This window comes from Bos indicus, chromosome 16, assembly GCF_029378745.1.
Source record: "Bos indicus isolate NIAB-ARS_2022 breed Sahiwal x Tharparkar chromosome 16, NIAB-ARS_B.indTharparkar_mat_pri_1.0, whole genome shotgun sequence".
Lineage (NCBI taxonomy): Eukaryota > Metazoa > Chordata > Mammalia > Artiodactyla > Bovidae > Bos > Bos indicus.
Window position 1 is genome coordinate 34,764,907 of NC_091775.1, and position 19,436 is coordinate 34,784,342.

General features: G+C 37.5%; 1 protein-coding gene across 11 annotated transcripts in view; it reads right to left on the reverse strand.

Moving 5' to 3' along the window:
* Positions 1-19,436, reverse strand: part of SDCCAG8 (SHH signaling and ciliogenesis regulator SDCCAG8) — a 245,766-nt gene that overhangs the window by 224,699 nt on the left and 1,631 nt on the right. For 10 of the 11 annotated variants that reach the window (XM_070768858.1, XM_019976099.2, XM_070768859.1 and 7 more), the window contains exons 2-4: positions 9,029-9,181; positions 7,230-7,312; positions 1,911-2,024 (exon numbers count right to left, since the gene is read on the reverse strand). In XM_070768858.1, coding sequence (XP_070624959.1) covers positions 1,911-2,024; positions 7,230-7,312; positions 9,029-9,181 — 350 coding nt within the window. Of the gene's footprint in view, positions 1-1,910; positions 2,025-7,229; positions 7,313-9,028; positions 9,182-19,436 lie in introns of those variants that run through there. The other variant, XM_070768860.1, reaches the window with a different exon arrangement.

A 19,436-nucleotide genomic window follows, 5' to 3' on the forward strand; every position in this document is an offset into this window, starting at 1 on the left:
AGGTTTCTAAACCCTCAAACATTACTCTCAATATCCTGCTTCCTTGTTAATATGTATCAAATGTATACTCTGTCTGACTTTCAAGGATTTTGCAATCTTCTACTTAACCAATTCAGCATTATTTTAATAATTTCTAAGAGATATCTTCCATTGAAGGAATGTAGACTAGATGCCTCATGACCCCCGTAAATAAATCATATTCATCCTGAATATTTTCTTCCACTGTTGCTGTTTTTCCTTTAAAATTCTCTCATCTCCCTTCTGCTGATCTAACGATCCTACACCGTAAGATTTTTCTCTCCCATAAAAACATCCTCAAAGACAGTGAGCTTTTAGTAACCTTCTTCTCTTATTATGACTATAGTTTATACCACAAAATAACGGACCACATTGTATCTTTACTATCATATTGGTGTGATTCTAATAGGTAATAGTGCTCTCAACTAGATGGTAAGTTTATTACGATTTTTATTACACAGTGGAAGAATCTGCCATCTCAACATTTGCCACTCTGGAAGAATTATCTTGAGCTAAGGGCCTGCGAAAAACAGCAGGCACAAGTCTGCTCTGACTTCCCCTTTTTTTCCAGCAAGCAGGACTAAAACTCCCATGTGAACGATGCCCTCCCTATGCCAGGAAGAAAGAACAGTCTTATCACCAGAGACAGGGAGTAGAGACTGAGAGAAATTTGTACAAACAGTCCCTGTTAAAAGAACTCATCTTCTTTAGCCTCCCCACATATTTTCGGTACATTTCCACAGCTGCCTCTCTTTGTTCAATCAAGTACAAAAGCACTTAGGTTTCACCACTTCTTCAGGTCTTCACTTCCTTATGAAGGCTCCCATGTCACATAAATCTTACATTAAATAAATGTGTATCCTTTTATCCTGTTAATCTATCTTATGTCGGTTTAATTCAAAGGCCCAACCAAAGACACTAAAAGGGCAGAGCTAATGTTTTATCTCCCCTACAATATCTTTCAGGTTTTACTCACAGCATTTTAGCGATTAATAGAAGCTTATTAATGGAATGAGTCCTAGGATACTATTTCAGCTTTTCTAGTAATCCAAGAATACCTGTATAGTAATGAGTGTATCCTCCAAGAACAAGGAGAAATGACATGCCAAGATCAGGAAACTCCCTTGAAAAGCTGACAATGAAATATTTAAAGGCCTCTTAAGCTACATATCAGACTTACACTTTGGAAGAGGAACCATATGTTGAAAATATAATACATGATACAAAAGATATCACTAAGTTCTATAAAAATATCACATAATCTGATGTATTAATATTAAAAAAAAACGAAGACACTAACATACTTTCGGAAGGCATTAAAAACATTACTAAACCTCATACAGTCATGCAATAGATAACATCTAGTGTTATAAGCCATAAGTGACAACATTTGGTTTCTTGATTTTAAGTATCAGTACCCCCATGAGCTATCTTCATTCAAAGTTACAGTAAGAACCTTTATACTGACAAGGGGTAGATACAGTCTACCAGCTTAGAATCCCTATTTGCTGCACTACAATTTCAACGGTTGATAAGAGTGGGAGAATGAGTGGTATTACTATTTCAAAGCATTTCCCATAAGCTGGACTAAAGCAAACAGAACAGAAAGGAAAAATTCCAAAACATAAGAGAATAGTATCAAAATATTACAGACTACTATATAATTATAAACTACTGGGAAATTAAGTACTCAAGAATGGCATGGTCAGGAGTACCATCCCAAGCTTAAGAAGCTCTCATTACACATCAGACTTTTCAATCACAGAAAGATGGCAACCATCAAGGTGTTGCTATAAACATGAAGACTAATCAATAGCAATTTTTCACACAAGATATTATGATTAATAACAAATTTCATATAGTCTGGCTTAAATTTTTAATGGGATACTTACCTTGCAGAACTTGACTTCTGCCTCTAAATGATAAATGTACTGAGACTGGTCATTGATGATAGGAACAAGATTGTGCACAGTAGGCATACTGGTTTCCTCACATTCTGATGACCTCTAAGGCAAAAAGGAAAACAAATGAAGCATGTTTGGATTTAGCAAAGAATCAGTTAATACCATCTCAATACTCGATTTAGCACTTATGTCATATAAACATAAAATAAACATAGACGAAATTACGGTGCAGCTAACAGTATTATTTCATCTTATAAATTCTATAAATAGATAAGATTCAGGAATATGAAAACTATTTTTTAAAGACGGAAAAGGAAAATGGTTGTAAAAAGCACACAGCAAATGGAAAAATGCTTGAGTAGTATAATTTGGCTTGGGATGAACCACCCATTTGAGCCATCTGGAAATGTGACGTGCTATTCAGTAATTTTGAGATGAAGGGACAGCTTTTTAAGAAATCACCATAGAAGAGGGCTGCTAGCTGAAACTGCAGAACAGCTGCCTGAAGAAGGGATTCTTTAGACAAGTGTCTGATGCCAAATGTGTGTCACTGAGGTAAAATTTTATCTACAAAGAAGTACACTAGCAAAACCTGGTTCTTTTATTTTTGACCCTAATACTTAAGGCAATTGGAGACTATGCTGCTCTAGAGCCTCCAGAACTAGAGTGCTGAAGCAGATATACATGCAAGTGAGACATTGTGCTGAGGACTTTAGAAAAAAGATGTTAATTCTTTTTACTTTTGCAGCAGTCCTGTAATTGATTTTTAATATCCATCTTACTTTATCCTAGAATTATTGTAACATGATTTATAAATCATATATCTACTCCAGTATTCTTGCTTGGAGAATCCCATGAACAGAAGAGCCTGGTGGGCCACAGTCCATGGGGTCGCAAAGAGTCAGACACGACTGAGTGACTACCACTACTACCACTACTACTACTATTACTACTACCATGATATTATTTAAAGAAAAGAGGAAGTTAGGAAAAGGGAAAATGAAGGGCTACCAGTCAGATGAATCCAGAGGAAAGTTTGAGGTGAGACACACAATCACTTTGTTTTTCAACACAGCACAAATTCCTATAAATGATGAAGTACCAGCTCTCGTGGTAGAATAATTAAGCAGAGCTTTGCTTCTGGCCACATTTAATAAATTTAAAACCAAAATACATGTTAATTAAATGAATTATCTGTGGTAAGTAGAAAGCAACTAATTATAATAATTGACATTAATAGAAAGGGGTTTGGTGCATGCTGCTGCTGCTGCTGCTAAGTCGCTTCAGTCGTGTCCGACTCTGTGCGACCCCATAGACGGCAGCCCACCAGGCTCCCCCATCCCTGGGATTCTCCAGGCAAGAACACTGGAGTGGGTTGCCATTTCCTTCTCCGATGCATGAAAGTGAAAAGTGAAAGTGAAGTCGCTCAGTCATGTCCGACTCTTAGCGACCCCATGGACTGCAGCCCACCAGGCTCCTCCATCCATGGGATTTTCCAGGCAGGAGTACTGGAGTGGGGAGCCATTGCTTTCTCCGTACTATGTGTATACATAGGGCAAAATCAATGTGAAAATTAAAAACAGGCTAGTATCATGTGGAAAATGTTCACATACAATCACTTGTATGTTTATCATAGTGTGAATGTCCATATTTTAAAATAACAAGTAATAATGTTTAGACATATTTTCTACCTCAACACTGCCTCATTTCACTCTTAATACAGCCACATATTTTTCATATATCATACTGGCTATGAAACTGCATTCTAAGGGGTACAGTCTTCAAAAGCTACTTATTATTGTGGCTTGTAATCATCATATGTAGGTTGTATACATTTAGGGTCTAAGTTCCATTCCTTCACAGAGAGCCAATATAAATAGACCTATGTATTGGTATATACGGTATATATTGAACGGATCATCTTTATGAGTCTTCTTGCTTATCTAAAGTCAATCAGTTTTGCAATATCACTGCTCAGTATTATCTTAAAAATGCTAAGAAGCATGTCTGAGCATTCAACAGATACAGCAACTTAATCTACTAGACTTAAAAGTACTCCACCCATATATGCTTAAGAGCATTCTAGAAACTAGGAGTAAACAGTAATAAATTCACTGAATGATGAAATATTTTATCTTTTTTATAGTTTATATCTATAAATATTGAATAGGAACATGTAGTCCATTTCTCTACAGTGGGAATTAACCATGAAAGTCTGTGTCAGGTTGGAATGAAGTGTTAATATGGGGGTCCTCTTAGGACATTTCAGCTGTGAGTAAAGGAAAGTGACATGTCTTCAAGTTTTCAGCATGTAGCCTGGGTATCCAACAGTCACAGATATTGAAAATGCAAGGTGGTTATTGTTGCCATGACATTTTCTATTTGTGTCATACTTCATAGGTTTCCAAAGAATTTTAAATATGTGATCTTACCTTATTACTATAAAAACCCTGTGAGAACTCTCTCACAGAGAGTACATGATAGCCCCTAGATCACCCTAAAGCATAGACTATTTTGACCATTTAAACCTGGCCAAATCCTTGCTTCATAGTACCCTTTCTCTACAGAACTCTTCCCTCCCGCCCAGCTTCTCCTCACATATACGCTTCCCTCACAGTACCCTCCCTCACTTCCACCCTTCCTTCACACCTATCTCAGGCTTTATTTCACACTGCTTCACTCAGAAATAATATGCTCCATGAAAGCAACAGCAGTAGAAAACAGCTGCAGAAGAAACAGAGTACAGTTTCTCATATCACACAATTTTGTAACTATATATTTTTAAATGTAGAAAAATATTACATACTTCACACATAACATTTAACATAAACAAAGGACAGCTAGAATTAGAAAGTAAATTCTGAAAATAATAAAAATACAGATATGCCCCTCTATAAAAGCAATGGTTAGGGACTTGGTGGTCCAGTGGTTAACAATCGCCTTTCTTTCTTTTTTTAATTATTTATTTTTAAAATGTATTTATTTATTTTAATTGAAGGATAATTACTTGACAATACTGTGATGGCTTTTGCCATACATCAACATGAATCAGCCATAGCTATACATATGTTCCCCCCATCCTAAAACCCCCTCCCACCTACCTCAGCACCCCACTCCTCCAGGTTGTCACAGAACACCGGCCGGCCCTGGGTGCTCTGCTTCATGCACTGACCTCGCACTGGTCATCCATTCCACATATGGCATACGGTAATGTACATGTTTCAGTGCTATTCTCTCAAATCATCCCACCCTCTTCTTCTCTCACTGAGTCCAGAAATCTGTTTTTCATGTCTGTGTCTCCTTTGCTGCCCTGTGTGTAGGATCGTTGGTACAATCTTTCTAGAAGAATCTGCCTTTCAACACAAGGGATACTGGTTCGATCCCTGGAAGGGGAACTAAGATCCCACATGGCCCTGGGCAGCTAGCCCATGTGCCACAAGTACTAAGCCCTTATATGCCACAACTGGAAAGAAGCCTGCACACCAAATGAAAGATCCTGCTTACTACAACACAGACCCTATGCGCCACAGCTAAGACCTGAAGGGAAATCTGGCCAACCACTTGTAAAATAATGAAACTAGAACACTTTCTAACACCATACACAAAAATAAACTCAAAATGGATTAAAGATCTAAACGTAAGACCAGAAACTATAAAACTCCTAGAGGAGAACATAGGCAAAACACTCTCTGACATACATCACAGCAGGATCCTCTATGGCCCACCTCCCAGAATATTGGAAATAAAAGCAAAAATAAACAAATGGAATCTAATTAAAATTAAAAGCTTCTGCACAACAAAAGAAACTATAAGCAAGGTGAAAAGACAGCCTTCAGAATGGGAGAAAATAATAGTAAATGAAGCAACGGACAAACAACTAATCTCAAAAATATACAAGCAACTCCTGCAGGTCAATTCCAGAAAAATAAACGACCCAATCAAAAAATGGGCCAAAGAACTAAATAGACATTTCTCCAAAGAAGACATACAGATGGCTAATAAACACATCAAAAGATGCTCAACATCACTCATTATCAGAGAAATGCAAATCAAAACCACTATGCGGTACCATTTCACACCAGTCAGAATGGCTGCGATCCAAAAGTCTACAAATAATAAATGCTGGAGAGGGTGTGGAGAAAAGGGAACCCTCTTACACTGTTAGTGGGAATGCAAACTAGTACAGCCACTATGGAGAACAGGGTGGAGATTCCTTAAAAAACTGGAAATAGAACTGCCCTATGATCCAGCAATCCCACTGCTGGGCATACACACTGAGGAAACCGAAGGGAAAGAGACACATGTACCCCAATGTTCATCGCAGCACTGTTTATAACAGCCAGGACATGGAAGCAACCTAGATGTCCATCAGCAGATGAATGGATAAGAAAGCTGTGGTACATATACACAATGGAGTATTACTCAGCCATTAAAAAGAATACATTTGAATCAGTTCTAATGAGGTGGATGAAACTGGAGCCTATTATACAGAGTGAAGTAAGCCAGAAGGAAAAACACCAATACAGTATACTAACGCATATATATGGAATTTAGAAAGAGGGTAACAATAACCCTGTGTACGAGACAGCAAAAGAGACACTGATGTATAGAACAGTCTTATGGACTCTGTGGGAGAGGGAGAGGGTGGGAAGATTTGGGAGAATGGCATTGAAACATGTAAAATATCATGTATGAAATGAGATGCCAGTCCAGGTTCGATGCACGATACTGGATGCTTGGGGCTAGTGCACTGAGACGACCCAGAGGGATGGTATGGGGAGGGAGGAGGGAGGAGGGTTCAGGATGGGGAACACATGTATACCTGTGGTGGATTCATTTTGATATTTGGCAAAACTAATACAATTATGTAAAGTTTAAAAATAAAATAAAATTTAAAAAAAAGAAAAAAAAAATGCAGTATCCCCCCCTCCAAAAAAAGACCTGAAGTAGCCAAAAATAAATAATAATAATAAATTCTAAAAAAAAGCAATGATTAAACTTTTCCATATATTGTTCCTTTTAAAAAAATATTTGTTAACAGTTGCAAAGTAAATTCTCCAAACTATTTCCTCACTCACATTTTTCAAGTGAATAATAAATAAAAAAAATCAGAATCCACTCTGCCATGGAAGTCTCTTCTTTCGCCAAAATAATTATCAGAGGGAAGACCATTTCTTTTAACACTTTCTGCTATTAGCATGTCCAGCTCAGAATCTTTTTAACACATGTATTACTAAAATGATACACAAAATTAAAACATAGTTAGAAAAATAATGCTTTTGTCAGGTTGTAAATGGTGATACCTACCGAAGGGGATGTTTCTTGTCTTCTTAGAGATACCTCACTTTCCTTAGCTGCTTGTTGGCGCAACAAAGCTTTGAGTTGATTAACTATGGAGGAAAAGCAATAGGTTTATTCACCTTATTTTAAATCCATAGTTTATCATCACCCATCTATCCTTCCATCAGTCTAACAAATGTTTGTGTATTATGCATCACAAAATGTGCTATTGACAGACACAAAAACAAACATGAGAAAATCTCTATCATTTAAGAGGTAAGAATCCACTGAGCAAGAGATATATAACTAACAGATATAAAACAAGATTCAGTTCAGTTCAGTCAGTTCAGTCGCTCAGTCATGTCTGACTCTTTGCGATCCCATGAATTGCAGCACACCAGGCCTCCCTGTCCATCACCAACTCCCAGAGTTCACTCAAACTCATGTCCATCGAGTCAGTGATGCCATCCATGCATCTCATCCTCTGTCATCCCCTTCTCCTCCTGCCCCAATCCCTCCCAGCATCAGAGTCTTTTCCAATGAGTCAACTCTTCGCATGAGGTGGCCAAAGTATTAGAGTTTCAGTTTTAGCATCAGTCCTTCCAAAGAAATCCCAGGGCTGATCTCCTTCAGAATGGACTGGTTGGATCTCCTTGCAGTCCAAGGGACTCTCAAGAGTCTTCTCCAACACCACAGTTCAAAAGCATCAATTCTTCGGCGCTCAGCTTTCTTCACAGTCCAACTCTCACATCCATACATGACCACAGGAAAAATCATAGCCTTGACTAGACGGACCTTTGTTGGCAAAGTAATGTCTTTGCTTTTCAATATGCTATCTAGGTTGGTCATAACTTTCCTTCCAGGGAGCAAGCGTCTTTTAATTTCATGGCTGCAGTCACCATCTGCAGTGATTTTGGAGCCCAAAAAAAGAAAGTCTGACACTGTTTCTACTGTTTCTCCATCTATTTCCCATGAAGTGATGGGATCAGATGCCATGATCTTCGTTTTCTGAATGTTGAGCTTTAAGCCAACTTTTTCCACTCTCCACTTTCACTTTCATCAAGAGGCTTTTGAGTTCCTCTTCACTTTCTGCCATAAGGGTGGTGTCATCTGCATATCTGAGGTTATTGATATTTCTCCCAGCACTCTTGATTCCAGCTTGTGCCTCTTCCAGCCCAGCATTTCTCATGATGTACACTGCATATAAGTTAAATAAGCAGGGTGACAATATACAGCCTTGACATATTCCTTTTCCTATTTGGAACCAGTCTGTTGTTCCATGTCCAGTTCTAACTGTTGCTTCCTGACCTGCATATAGGTTTCTCAAGAGGCAGGTCAGGTGGTCTGGATTATAAGCTCTAAATCTACCTATAAGAAGCTCTAGGTCTACCTATAATGCTGTAAGAAGAGGAAGCATGTTAATTGTGCCTGTTTTCACAGAGAAGAGAGTGTGAAGGATGTATAGGAGATCACCATGCAGAAAAGGGTGAGAAAAAAACAGTTTGAACACATGGCTCATGCAAAGCAGAGAAGCGTGACCACAGGGTGGCATGAATAGAACATGGCTTGTAAGATGAATAGTTGAAAGGAAGATGGAAAAATGAGGCTGGAGAGGCAGCTTGGAATTACCTTAAGAAATCACTGCTTTGATATCCTATAGGCATAGGGAAGTCAAAGGGGAAAAGAAAAAGCAACGGAACTAGATTAGTTGCTTTGTGTTTCTTGACTAAAATCCTAGCAGTAGAGGACAGACTGGCGTCGTTACTATATGGAGTTTAAAGAATTCACTGTGTGTCATTCAGGTTAGGACTGACATTCACACTTACCGGCGTGGCTGTGTTGTAGTTCTCGCCAGGCATTTCCAGCATCCTCATTTCCTACACTGGTGTTAAAAGAAGGATCTAGCATATCTTCTCCAACGGTGACATCACCTTCTCTCAGGGCACATTTCAACTGGTGAATGCTTCTATTTGCACGTTCTGCAATAGCATGATGAAAATCAGAGCCAGTGAAATCCGGGTGACCAAATGAACATGGACTTGAGAAGACATTTTCTAAAGGAAAAGCAATCATTTCTGATACTTTGTGGGACAAAAAAAAAGCATAGCTTTGCTTCTAGCTTGCTGAGGAACATGCCAGAGGAAATGTGAGATTAAGTTCATGGGGCAGAGGTTAGACTTAGTGATCTCTAAGCTCCCTGACACCACTGTGACTGACATTCACTGTATATAGCTCTACTGCCAAGGAGGACTGAACGGGAGAGCTTTCCCCCTCTTCACACTCCCAAACAGTAATCTCACAGAGGAGGCGCTATCCTGACTCCTCAATGCCTAAGACTCCCCTACACCTTTTGGCACGGTGTGGATAGGCAAGACTGGCAAGAGGGATTCCACCACATCCAGTTCCTACCCAAAGAAGCCTCCTTGTCCCTGTGGGCCACATGGCCCTCTAGCATCAAGAGACAGCTGACCACCTGGCCTAGATCTGAACAAGATTTGAATAGCTGATGTGCTTAGAGCAGTATAGTTGTACTTATATACTGTACTTAGTATAGTTGTACTTATATACTGCTGGCTGACTACATCTTATGTAGAAATTCTCGGTTACTATGCCTGATTACCCTTAGAATTGAAGTTTAAACTCACTACCACAGACTTAACATAAATAGTCTAAAATTAAGCATTTTAAGGTCTATTACTCTAGTAGTTCATCTCTAAAAACAGCCCCCAAAGAACCCACCCTTACATCCTTGTGCTCTCCCAGGTTGAAACTTAGTGGATCTGTAACCTGCACTCACCAAGAAAATGCACTGGAAGGAACATGACGCCTGGCCCGTCACATCTTTAAAATGTTTGGTAGCTGCTGCTTCTACCCTCTTGGAATGTTGGTTTTTGTGAGCCCCAAGCCACTAAGTAGGAAGTCTGGCTACCCTGCTAGAGAGACTCTGAAGAGGCCATATGGAAAGGAGAGCCCCTGAGATCACCACAAGGAGAAGGAAAGAAGCCCAACCCCATTAACATTCTGGCAGAGTCTCCTGATGACTCCAATGCCAGAGGTCATCTACCCACAGTGCATGAAAGAGACTCGAAAACTGCCCAGCTGGAGTCTGGTAAAACCATAGATCTGTGAGAGACACTAAAAATGTTTTTGGTGGTTGGTTTCTACCATCAAGCTTTAGAATGACTTGTGTGTGTGGTGTGTGTGTGTGTGTGTGTGTGTGTGTGTGTGTGCTTAATCGCTCAGTCATGCCCAACTCTTTGCGATCCCATTGATTGTAGCCTTCCAGGCTCCTCTGTCCATGGAAATCCTCTAGGCAAGAATACTGGAGTGGGTTGTGCTTGATAAGCAGCAAAAGGTAACTGAAATAATTATTCACTGAAATACTCACCCAAAAACATCTTTAGCAAAGGATCCAAGTCTTACATTAATAACAGAACTATATACTAATGTAGTAACGATACTGTGCATGTATGCTCAGTCGCTACAGTCATGTCTCTTTCGTGACCCTATGGACCATAGCCCTCCAGGCTCCTCTGTTCATGGGATTCTCCAGGCAAGAATACTGGAGTGGGTTGCCACGCCCTCCTCCAGGGGATCTTCCCCACCCAAGATCAAACTTGCATCTACTGCATTGCAGGCAGATTCTTACAGGTGAGCCACTGGGGAAGCCCCAGTAATGATACTGTATTATATGTTAATACTATGATATACTAATGACACTAGACATGACATTACTAATAACTCTATCCTGTTTTATGGATTTTTTTACATGTATGACAACTGGAGAATCAGGCAATTGATGGGTAATTTCATTAGTTAAAGACCAGACACTTTTTCAGGTTTAAACTTGTTACTTCTGCTAATCTCTTATAATTAATTCTCCAGTTCCAATCTAGAAACATTAACTGTAACAAAAAATGTTCCTTTTACATTAGAGCTGAGACCCAGGTTTCGGTCATCATTTTTAAATGTTGACATCTGTATTTGAAAGTTATCATTAATTCATGTATTTATTAAATATTTATATACAGCTAACATAGAAATTTACATTAGAAAAAAGTGAATTCCCATGCAAGTTCATGTACTGCTATTATCTATCTCAAATGGATTCTATCAAAATAATTCTTAACATCTTCAGAGGATACCTTTTTCTAAGTAAAATCTTTCCCTAATTCAGAGCAATGCATAACAATAACACCAATGAAGTTCTTTCTTCTGATCTAGGCCCTTTCTTGACAAGTTAGACCTACTTCTTTTGTATTCAGGAGAAAAACTCCTCTTCTTTAATACCTACAAGAGAATCCTAAGAAAGCTAAAAAATGAAAAATCTTTTCATTACCCATCATGGATGAAAATATATTTATAAATATATATTCTACAGGACCTTGAAAAATAGATTCTATTTCCTTTAAGCTCATTAATTTGAATGTGTGAAAGACAAAAATAACCAAAACTTAATAGAAAAAAATATTCTCTATCTTAAAAAATCTCTAATATAGGTCCTTCACTTACAGCAACTCATTTTCCCCTTGAGTAAACTAACAAAAATAGGTCTTTTAGGTCAGGGTTCGATAATCTACACGAGACCCAATAAATTTATCACCACAATTTTCTCCACACCAATCCTATTTCCACACAGACCTTTCTCTGACAGGAATTTGGTATTGATAACTAACCAAGCCTGGCCTCCTTTTATTCCTCATGAGTTTTAAAAAGTCTAGATAAGATGCATTCCTGGTTTCAATAAAATGAGAAGCAGCAATATTTTTTTAATAACTCAGTATTTTCTAAAGAGAATCAGTGAATCTCTTTGTCTTGATTATTTTAATAAAGCTCTCTTCATTTACATAAAAAAAATAAAGAGACAGGTTAAAGGAAAAGGAAATATCGAAGTGTTACAATTTTAGACTTATGCACTGATACCTAGGAATAAAGCACTTATCTTTACTGCATCCATTAAAAGGAAACAGAGGGTTTGAATTACACTAAAAGTAGGCTCTGTGGAGCCATCAAATGACTTCATCTATAAGACAAAGGATAATTACTTATTTATACTTAATCTAACTAAAAGCTAACAAGCTATATTAGGAAAAGGAAAGGAAATCTGGAAAAAAAATGTGTACTTGAAAATTCCTACAGGTAGAGTTCTTTCATTAGCTTACAATAATGGGAGAGTTTTATGAGGCCATTTAATCCCTTTGCTGATATTCCTGTTTAATCTTTTAGAATTTTTATCATTTAAAGACTATGTGTTAAACTGTACTATGAAAATAGTACTATGTGAAATACTAATATATTGAACTCAACAACTATCCCAGTTTTCTTAGTGATTACACAAGGTCTGGGTATTTTTGCAATGAATGATTTCAGTTGCTAGAATCAGAGACGAAGAGAAGGAATTTGCAAGGACTGTATCCTGAAACTAAAACTAAGGAGGTAAGTGATATTTTAAAGTCATTTCAAGAGTACATTTTAAAACATGCTAAACACTTTTCAAATACATACATACTAACATAATTATATACACTGCAACAGACAAATAGAATTAATCCCTTGGAATAACAACACTCAGATCTTTCAAGACAGACAAAACCCCATTGCTTTTCAACTGGAGCCATTGCAACTGGTCTCATAATCCTTATTAAGAACACTATTCCCCAGATGCCATTAACTGCTGCTTCTTGTTGTTGTTTAGTTGCTAACTCATTTCCGACTCTTTTGTGACCCCATGGACAGTAGCCTGCCAAGGATGGGATTTCCCAGGGAAGAATAGAGGAATGGGTTGCCATGTCCTTCACCAGGTGATCTTCCTGACCCAAAACAGAACCTGCATCTCCTGCACTGGCAGGCGCATTCTTTACCACTGAGCCACCAGGGAAGCCCTAACCCCATTCTGCTTACATGTGAGGAAGCCAGATTAGATAGGAGGTTCCAGTTAGGGTTTCCTATCCCACTGTTAATGGGCATAGCTTTATCTATCTATAACCACGAGTGGGGAAGAATACTCAGTTCCTCTTCTCTCCTGAGAGGATACTGACAGATTTCACAATACATCCTGATTTCTTCTTCTCAGAATCAACCACAGGCTGAATACAAACTTAATTACAAATACAAACAGAAATACAACCTCTATGTCCTACAACCTCTATGTCCTACAGAATTGCATGAATATAAATGTAAGTAAATAATATCTCTGCTAGTCCACTATCCAAATATCAATCAATACAATGAGCACTGAAAAGGTTTTTAACCTGCTGACTGCCAACAAATTTGTCTGTTTCATTCATTTTTGTAATCTAGTTGCTCTACTTTCCAACTCCTAGCTCAACACTCAGCCTCTCTTCATCAAGATGTTTTTGAACAAAAAGGAAAATATGTCCCTGTATACCAAGGATCATCACTTACATACGTACTGTGAATTATTAATGTCTACATTCTCCATCTGTACTGGGAGATGTGAATGAGAATTATCCTGGTGACAAGGAGGCAGAACCGCACCCAGTGAAGTGCCCAGCTGTCTCTGAGAAAACATGCAATGAACCATACCTCCTCAGGCTAAGCATGAGGCGACCTGCAATTCTCAAAACAAGCTTAGATCTGGGAAGACAAGCAGAAAAATGAAACCACGGCCAGATAAGAGACGCATGTGTCCATCCACACTTGACTGGGCCTCAGCTAGTTCGGGGGATTGTTATCACTGTTTATTGGGGGACTGACAATTAGTGTGACCAAGATGAAAACAGCATTAATCCAAAATTAGAAAAAACAGTTTTGTAATTGGCAATTACAATGATTAAGGAGACTAAAAGTTGTATGTAGAAACTACAAAACTCAAAAAAAATTACTATCGTCCAAGACTCTAATAGTTGAAAAATGTGTTAAAACTGGATGGTACCAGAAGTGAAAGATAATCCAAATAAGAATGTAAACATCTTTAAGAGCAGTGTCTGGAAGATCATTAATGATGGATGGATGTTGGGAAATCAAGATTCACTGTACGCATTACGAGGGACGCACCTGGTTCTTTTTTTTTGTACCAACTGAGAATACTTATGCACCTGTCCCTTTCCTATTAAAGAAGTTATCCTAGCCAGACTGGCAGAACTTAGGTACAATTATCAGCCAAAACAATCTGTATCCTTAATTGCAATTATTCTCAAGCACAGTTCTCACAAAGCAAATGCTATGAGTAATAACCTTTCTACTTCTAGATCATGGTTCTCAGTCTCAGCACTACTGATATTTGGACTTGGTAATTCTTGACTGTAAGGGGATATGTTGTGGTTGTACAGCAGCATCCCTGGCCTCTACCCACTAGATGCTGGTAAAACTTCCCTGCCAGGTATGACAATCAAAAGTGCCTCCAGACATTACCAAATGTCTTCTGGATGGAAAAAAAAAGTCACTCTGATTGATAACTGCTGGTTTATAGTAATAAAACAAGATAGCCAGTGCTCAGTTTTGAGGAGAGACTACCCACACTGCTACACCGGAACTACAACTTGATGAAAAGCGGTCAGGACACTGAGCTATTCTACCACTGTGGGAGGCAGCACACAAAACCCATCGCCATCACCACCAAGATGAGGCACTTCTGACCCAGGTGTCAGGAGTTGTTACACCTACTGTGATCAAGAACTTGAAATTCATCTTTAGTTTCATTTTGTTTCCAGGACTAATACATGAAGCAATTGTTATACTCTAAGGCTATTTTTTAGGGCTTCTTTAGTAATAATTCCTTTAAATGTTCCAGTGGGCCTTGATGAAGCTCTCCAATAATCAAAGCTCTTTAGCAAGCACACAAGCATGTTTCAAGTTACCTTTCCTCCCTTTTGTCTCTCAGAGGAGTATCACTAAGTGAAAACTGGGAAAATCTTAGCATAAACTGGTGAAATGATCAGAGGTTAAGTCTTTTAAAAAAATCTCAACAGCTTGAGAAACAAACTGGTCTCTTCTTTTCTGCACAAACATGTCTAAGAAGTGAAAATGCCCTTATAATCTTGTAGCACCAAACCATTGTTTTGGTTCTACATTATTTCATGGATGATTATTTACTTATAAAACATGCTTTGGGGGCTGCTAAATCCTGTCTTTTGTTTATTTTACCTCATTAGTTATAGGGAGGAGAAAATGGAAATGCTACTACTTTTTGGTATTCTGGTAAAAGAAATAGTCTTAAAAGTTAAAACTACTAAGAACAGCCATGTAAGTATATAAAACAAAAAAAGAATATATGTAATTTAAATTTTATTAGCAAAAAAGTCATTAAATGCTTGAAAAATTTCATTTGCATTACCAATCCTTATTTATTAATAGCCAAATCATTGTATTTCTTTATTTTCATAATGAATGCTTCCGGGGCCTTTCTTACACTGTTGCCTGTCTTGGTCTCTGTGAGGCTGATAGTTAAATAAGCAAACATTAGCCATAGACAATGTGTGTGAGTGTGTGCCTAAATATTTTAAAATTTTAGAACACATTTAAGAACAGCAAAAACAAAAAAGAAGAAATACAAGTTTGATGAGTAAAACTGAGGAAAAGAGGAACTTTTACTTAAGTTATATACATGTTTCCTTAAGTCTGCCAAAGGTCCAGATGACATCACTGCTGGTTAATTCAGTGACCAAATTATGGACTAGTAAGATTAACATCAGCTTTCTACATATGTATCCTTCTCTGGAATGAAAAAAAAAAAACCAACAAACACTTGTTTATATTTTACTTATGTACAATTGGCACATCAGTGTTATTTTCAGTTTTATCAAACTAAATCAACTAAGATCACCCCCCCCAAATTTTATATTTTCTTCCCATATTCAACTTCTCACTTTCCATGAACCTAGTTCCTTAATCTCATAAGGAAACACAACTTTTTATCATTCATGTGATCCAATCCAGTGTTGATAAAAGGGACATTACAGATCTAGAGATCTGAGATAGTGGCTGAAGGGGAACCAAGCTCTCACATATTTTGCTTGACCCACATAGTATAGGATGAAGGGAAAAGAATAAAAGAAAGGGAAGGAAGAAAAGAGGGAAAGAGCAAGAAAGTACCTGCAATGTTTGCAGGAAAAGCATAAACTGCCCAGTTTGGCCATAGCCTCACTGTTCCCTAGTGTCTTCCACTGACTTCATCACACATTTTGTCATCTCCTTGGTTCCTACTGGCAATAATCCTACCTCCTAGTCCAAACTTTCATATTCCAGATGAGGAAACAAGAATCCAAGAACAGTTTATCAACTTGTCTAAGGGAACACAGATGGTTATTAGAAAAGCAACAGTAAGAATTGGAACTTGGATCCTAGTTTTGTATTCTTTTCTCTGACTCCATCATACTCTTCCATAAATTCAATCTAGAGCCTAAAATAACAAAACGTTGAAAGAAAAAGGAGGAATTACCATATAAAATGCATACAGAAAGTAAATGATGCATTCCTGTTTCAGTATAAGTTTGTTCCATTTCTTTATGCCCAATCAAAGTGGCCAGGAAGTTGGAGAATAGGTGAGTAATGAATACAGGCATAAAACTGAATCCACAGCTAACACTGCAGCAACAGTCGAAACATAATTCAGTTGTTAAGGCTGGGACACTGAATTTCTAACAAGTTCTTGCCTTCTTTCCAACATCATATTACTACATTCAACTGTATAGAATTTAAACAGCCTGAATCTTCTGTTATACTATAACAGAACTAGTTTATTTTATACCTCATGACCTTGTACTATGATGTGTTAAATTTAGAGGAGGGGTATTTGCTATACTTCACAATTACCAATATAATTCTGTGGGTCTTGAATTTTAGATGCCTAAAGAGTGTATGAACACTTAACCATACTTGGGCAAGTCACTTTTCATTCTAGATTAAACTGTGACTCCCAGGATACCTAGGATATGTTCACCACTGAAAATAAACTTTCAGATCATCTACTATGTAGGTGTACATTACAGATCTGTAGGACAATGAAGCTTTCTGGTTTGTCTGCCAGAACTGTTACTTTGAAGAAGAGTCTTTATACCATTCCAATTCTCAGTGAGGGCACAGACAATCCAAAGCAAGAATTATCCCCAGAGGGTGACTACATGTTAAAGGCATCAGGGAAAGAATGAGTGGTGAATATGGAGTCTGTAGATGGCTCCATTTCCATGGCTGCCATGGGATCATCAGACTCAAGCAGAGGCAAGAATTCACTTAAGTTTCAAAAGCAAGAAAGCAACACTGACTCTGCTTTTTACACCAGAACTTCAAATTCTTCATATACTATTCATATACTTCATATATGTTAATAGTATATATTCATATACTATTAACAGAATAGTTCCAAATATTATATTTAAAGTAAAGAAAAGAGGAAAAGCTATAAAAACAAGAAACTATCATGGGGAAACTGTAAAACCATTTTGCATTTTTACATGTCTACTTCCTGGCTAAATACAAATGAAAGAATTAGTAATGATTACATGTATAGTTATTGAGTTAACCAGAGAAATAACTTGTGAGGAAAGATCAAGAATATGACCTTTTCTTTAAGAATGAACTAGACAAGACATTTTGGGGAAGTAATGGTGAGTAGGAAAAAACAAAAGAACTTTTTGCATTTTATCTGATTTGTATAGTAACACAATTCTAGAGTTGTCAGACACAAATGCTTAAAATAATGACGTTTCATATACAAAATAATGCCATCATACCGTGTTTATTCAGAAACACACATTTTGACTTTAAACGGGAATTATCCTATCTAAAAGTGGTCATTTATAATGTGTGAAGTGAAGAACTTCTGATCGTGCTTCTCTTCAGTATTAGTTCTGTTTTGTTTCCTTCCATAAGCTGTTATATAAACTATTTAATAAATAAACATAAAAATTAAAATGCTGCTAAATAAATGATAAGTGCTGAAAACCAATGAAAATTTCCTAGTTGCATTCTCAATTTATTGTTAAAACTATCATTAAAAATTAATAACAAACTTTTCTCTGCTTTGTTTGCTCTTGATTATGTTTTTACTATCTTATATTGTTATAACTTGCCTGGAAAATCCCATGGACGGAGGGGCCTGGTGGGCTGCGGTCCATGGGGTTGCTAGGAGTCGGACACAACTGAGCAACTTCACTTTATTTTTTCACTTTCATGCATTGGAGAAGGAAATGGCAACCCACTCCAGTTTTCTTGCCTGGAGAATCCCAGGGACTGGGTAGCCTGGTGGGCTAAGACTTAAGCGACTTAGCAGCAGCAGCAGCAGCATTGTTATAACACTAAATTTTTATTTCATTTTAAAATATCTTATCTTTGAATAAGAACTCTTCACTCTATAATTACTGAAAGCAGTATTGTGGGTATTAAATATATGAATTCCCTGGTGGCTGAGACGGTAAAGCATCTGTCTACATACAATGCAGGAGGTTGTAGACTTCTACTACAATGTAGATTGTAGATTGAACTTCCCCGGGTTCGATCCCCTGGAGAAGGAAATGGCAATCCACTCCAGTACTATTGTCTGGAAAATCCCATGGACAGAGGAGCCTGGTAGGCTACAGTCCACGGGGTCACAAATAGTCGGAGACAACTATAACAGTTTGAAATTAACTGCATCAAAATGCCTAATATTAAATAGTCTCTAATGTTTAAATAAAGGTTCATACTAAGGTTAAAGGAGAAGAACTAGGAGGAACATAATGGAAAACAGAATTTTTTTTTAACCAACCTCAAAAATTAAATGCCACTGGTACTATCATTCTGCACAGTATTTTATTGTTTTCAAATGAAAAGTTATAAGTGGTTATTTCTGTATCTAACACCTCTTGAAATATCAGTAGGCTGATGAAGATATTCATCCAGACCAATGATTTTACTCTTGCAGTTTGAATACTGAGAATGTTGACAGTTTATAACACTGCTGACAGATGGAAACAATACGTAATAACCTTTCAAAGTCTAGACTCACTAGATTCAGGTCTCTTATCTCCTAAAAAAATCTTCATTTTGCCACAAGTACCAATTATAAATTGCAGCTAACATTTAATGAGGGCTTATGTGTCAAGTACTGATCTTGACCCCTCTTTTTTTTTATTGTGATAATCTATAGCTATTTTACTGTCCTTCACCCCATTAATCCAAAGTCTCCCTGAGGACAGTCACTTTGTCTAGTTCCTTATGATATCCCCAGCATGTGGTATGGCTAACGTATAGTAGGCACTAAATTAATGAGTCAACATTTTAAATGCTTTAAATATT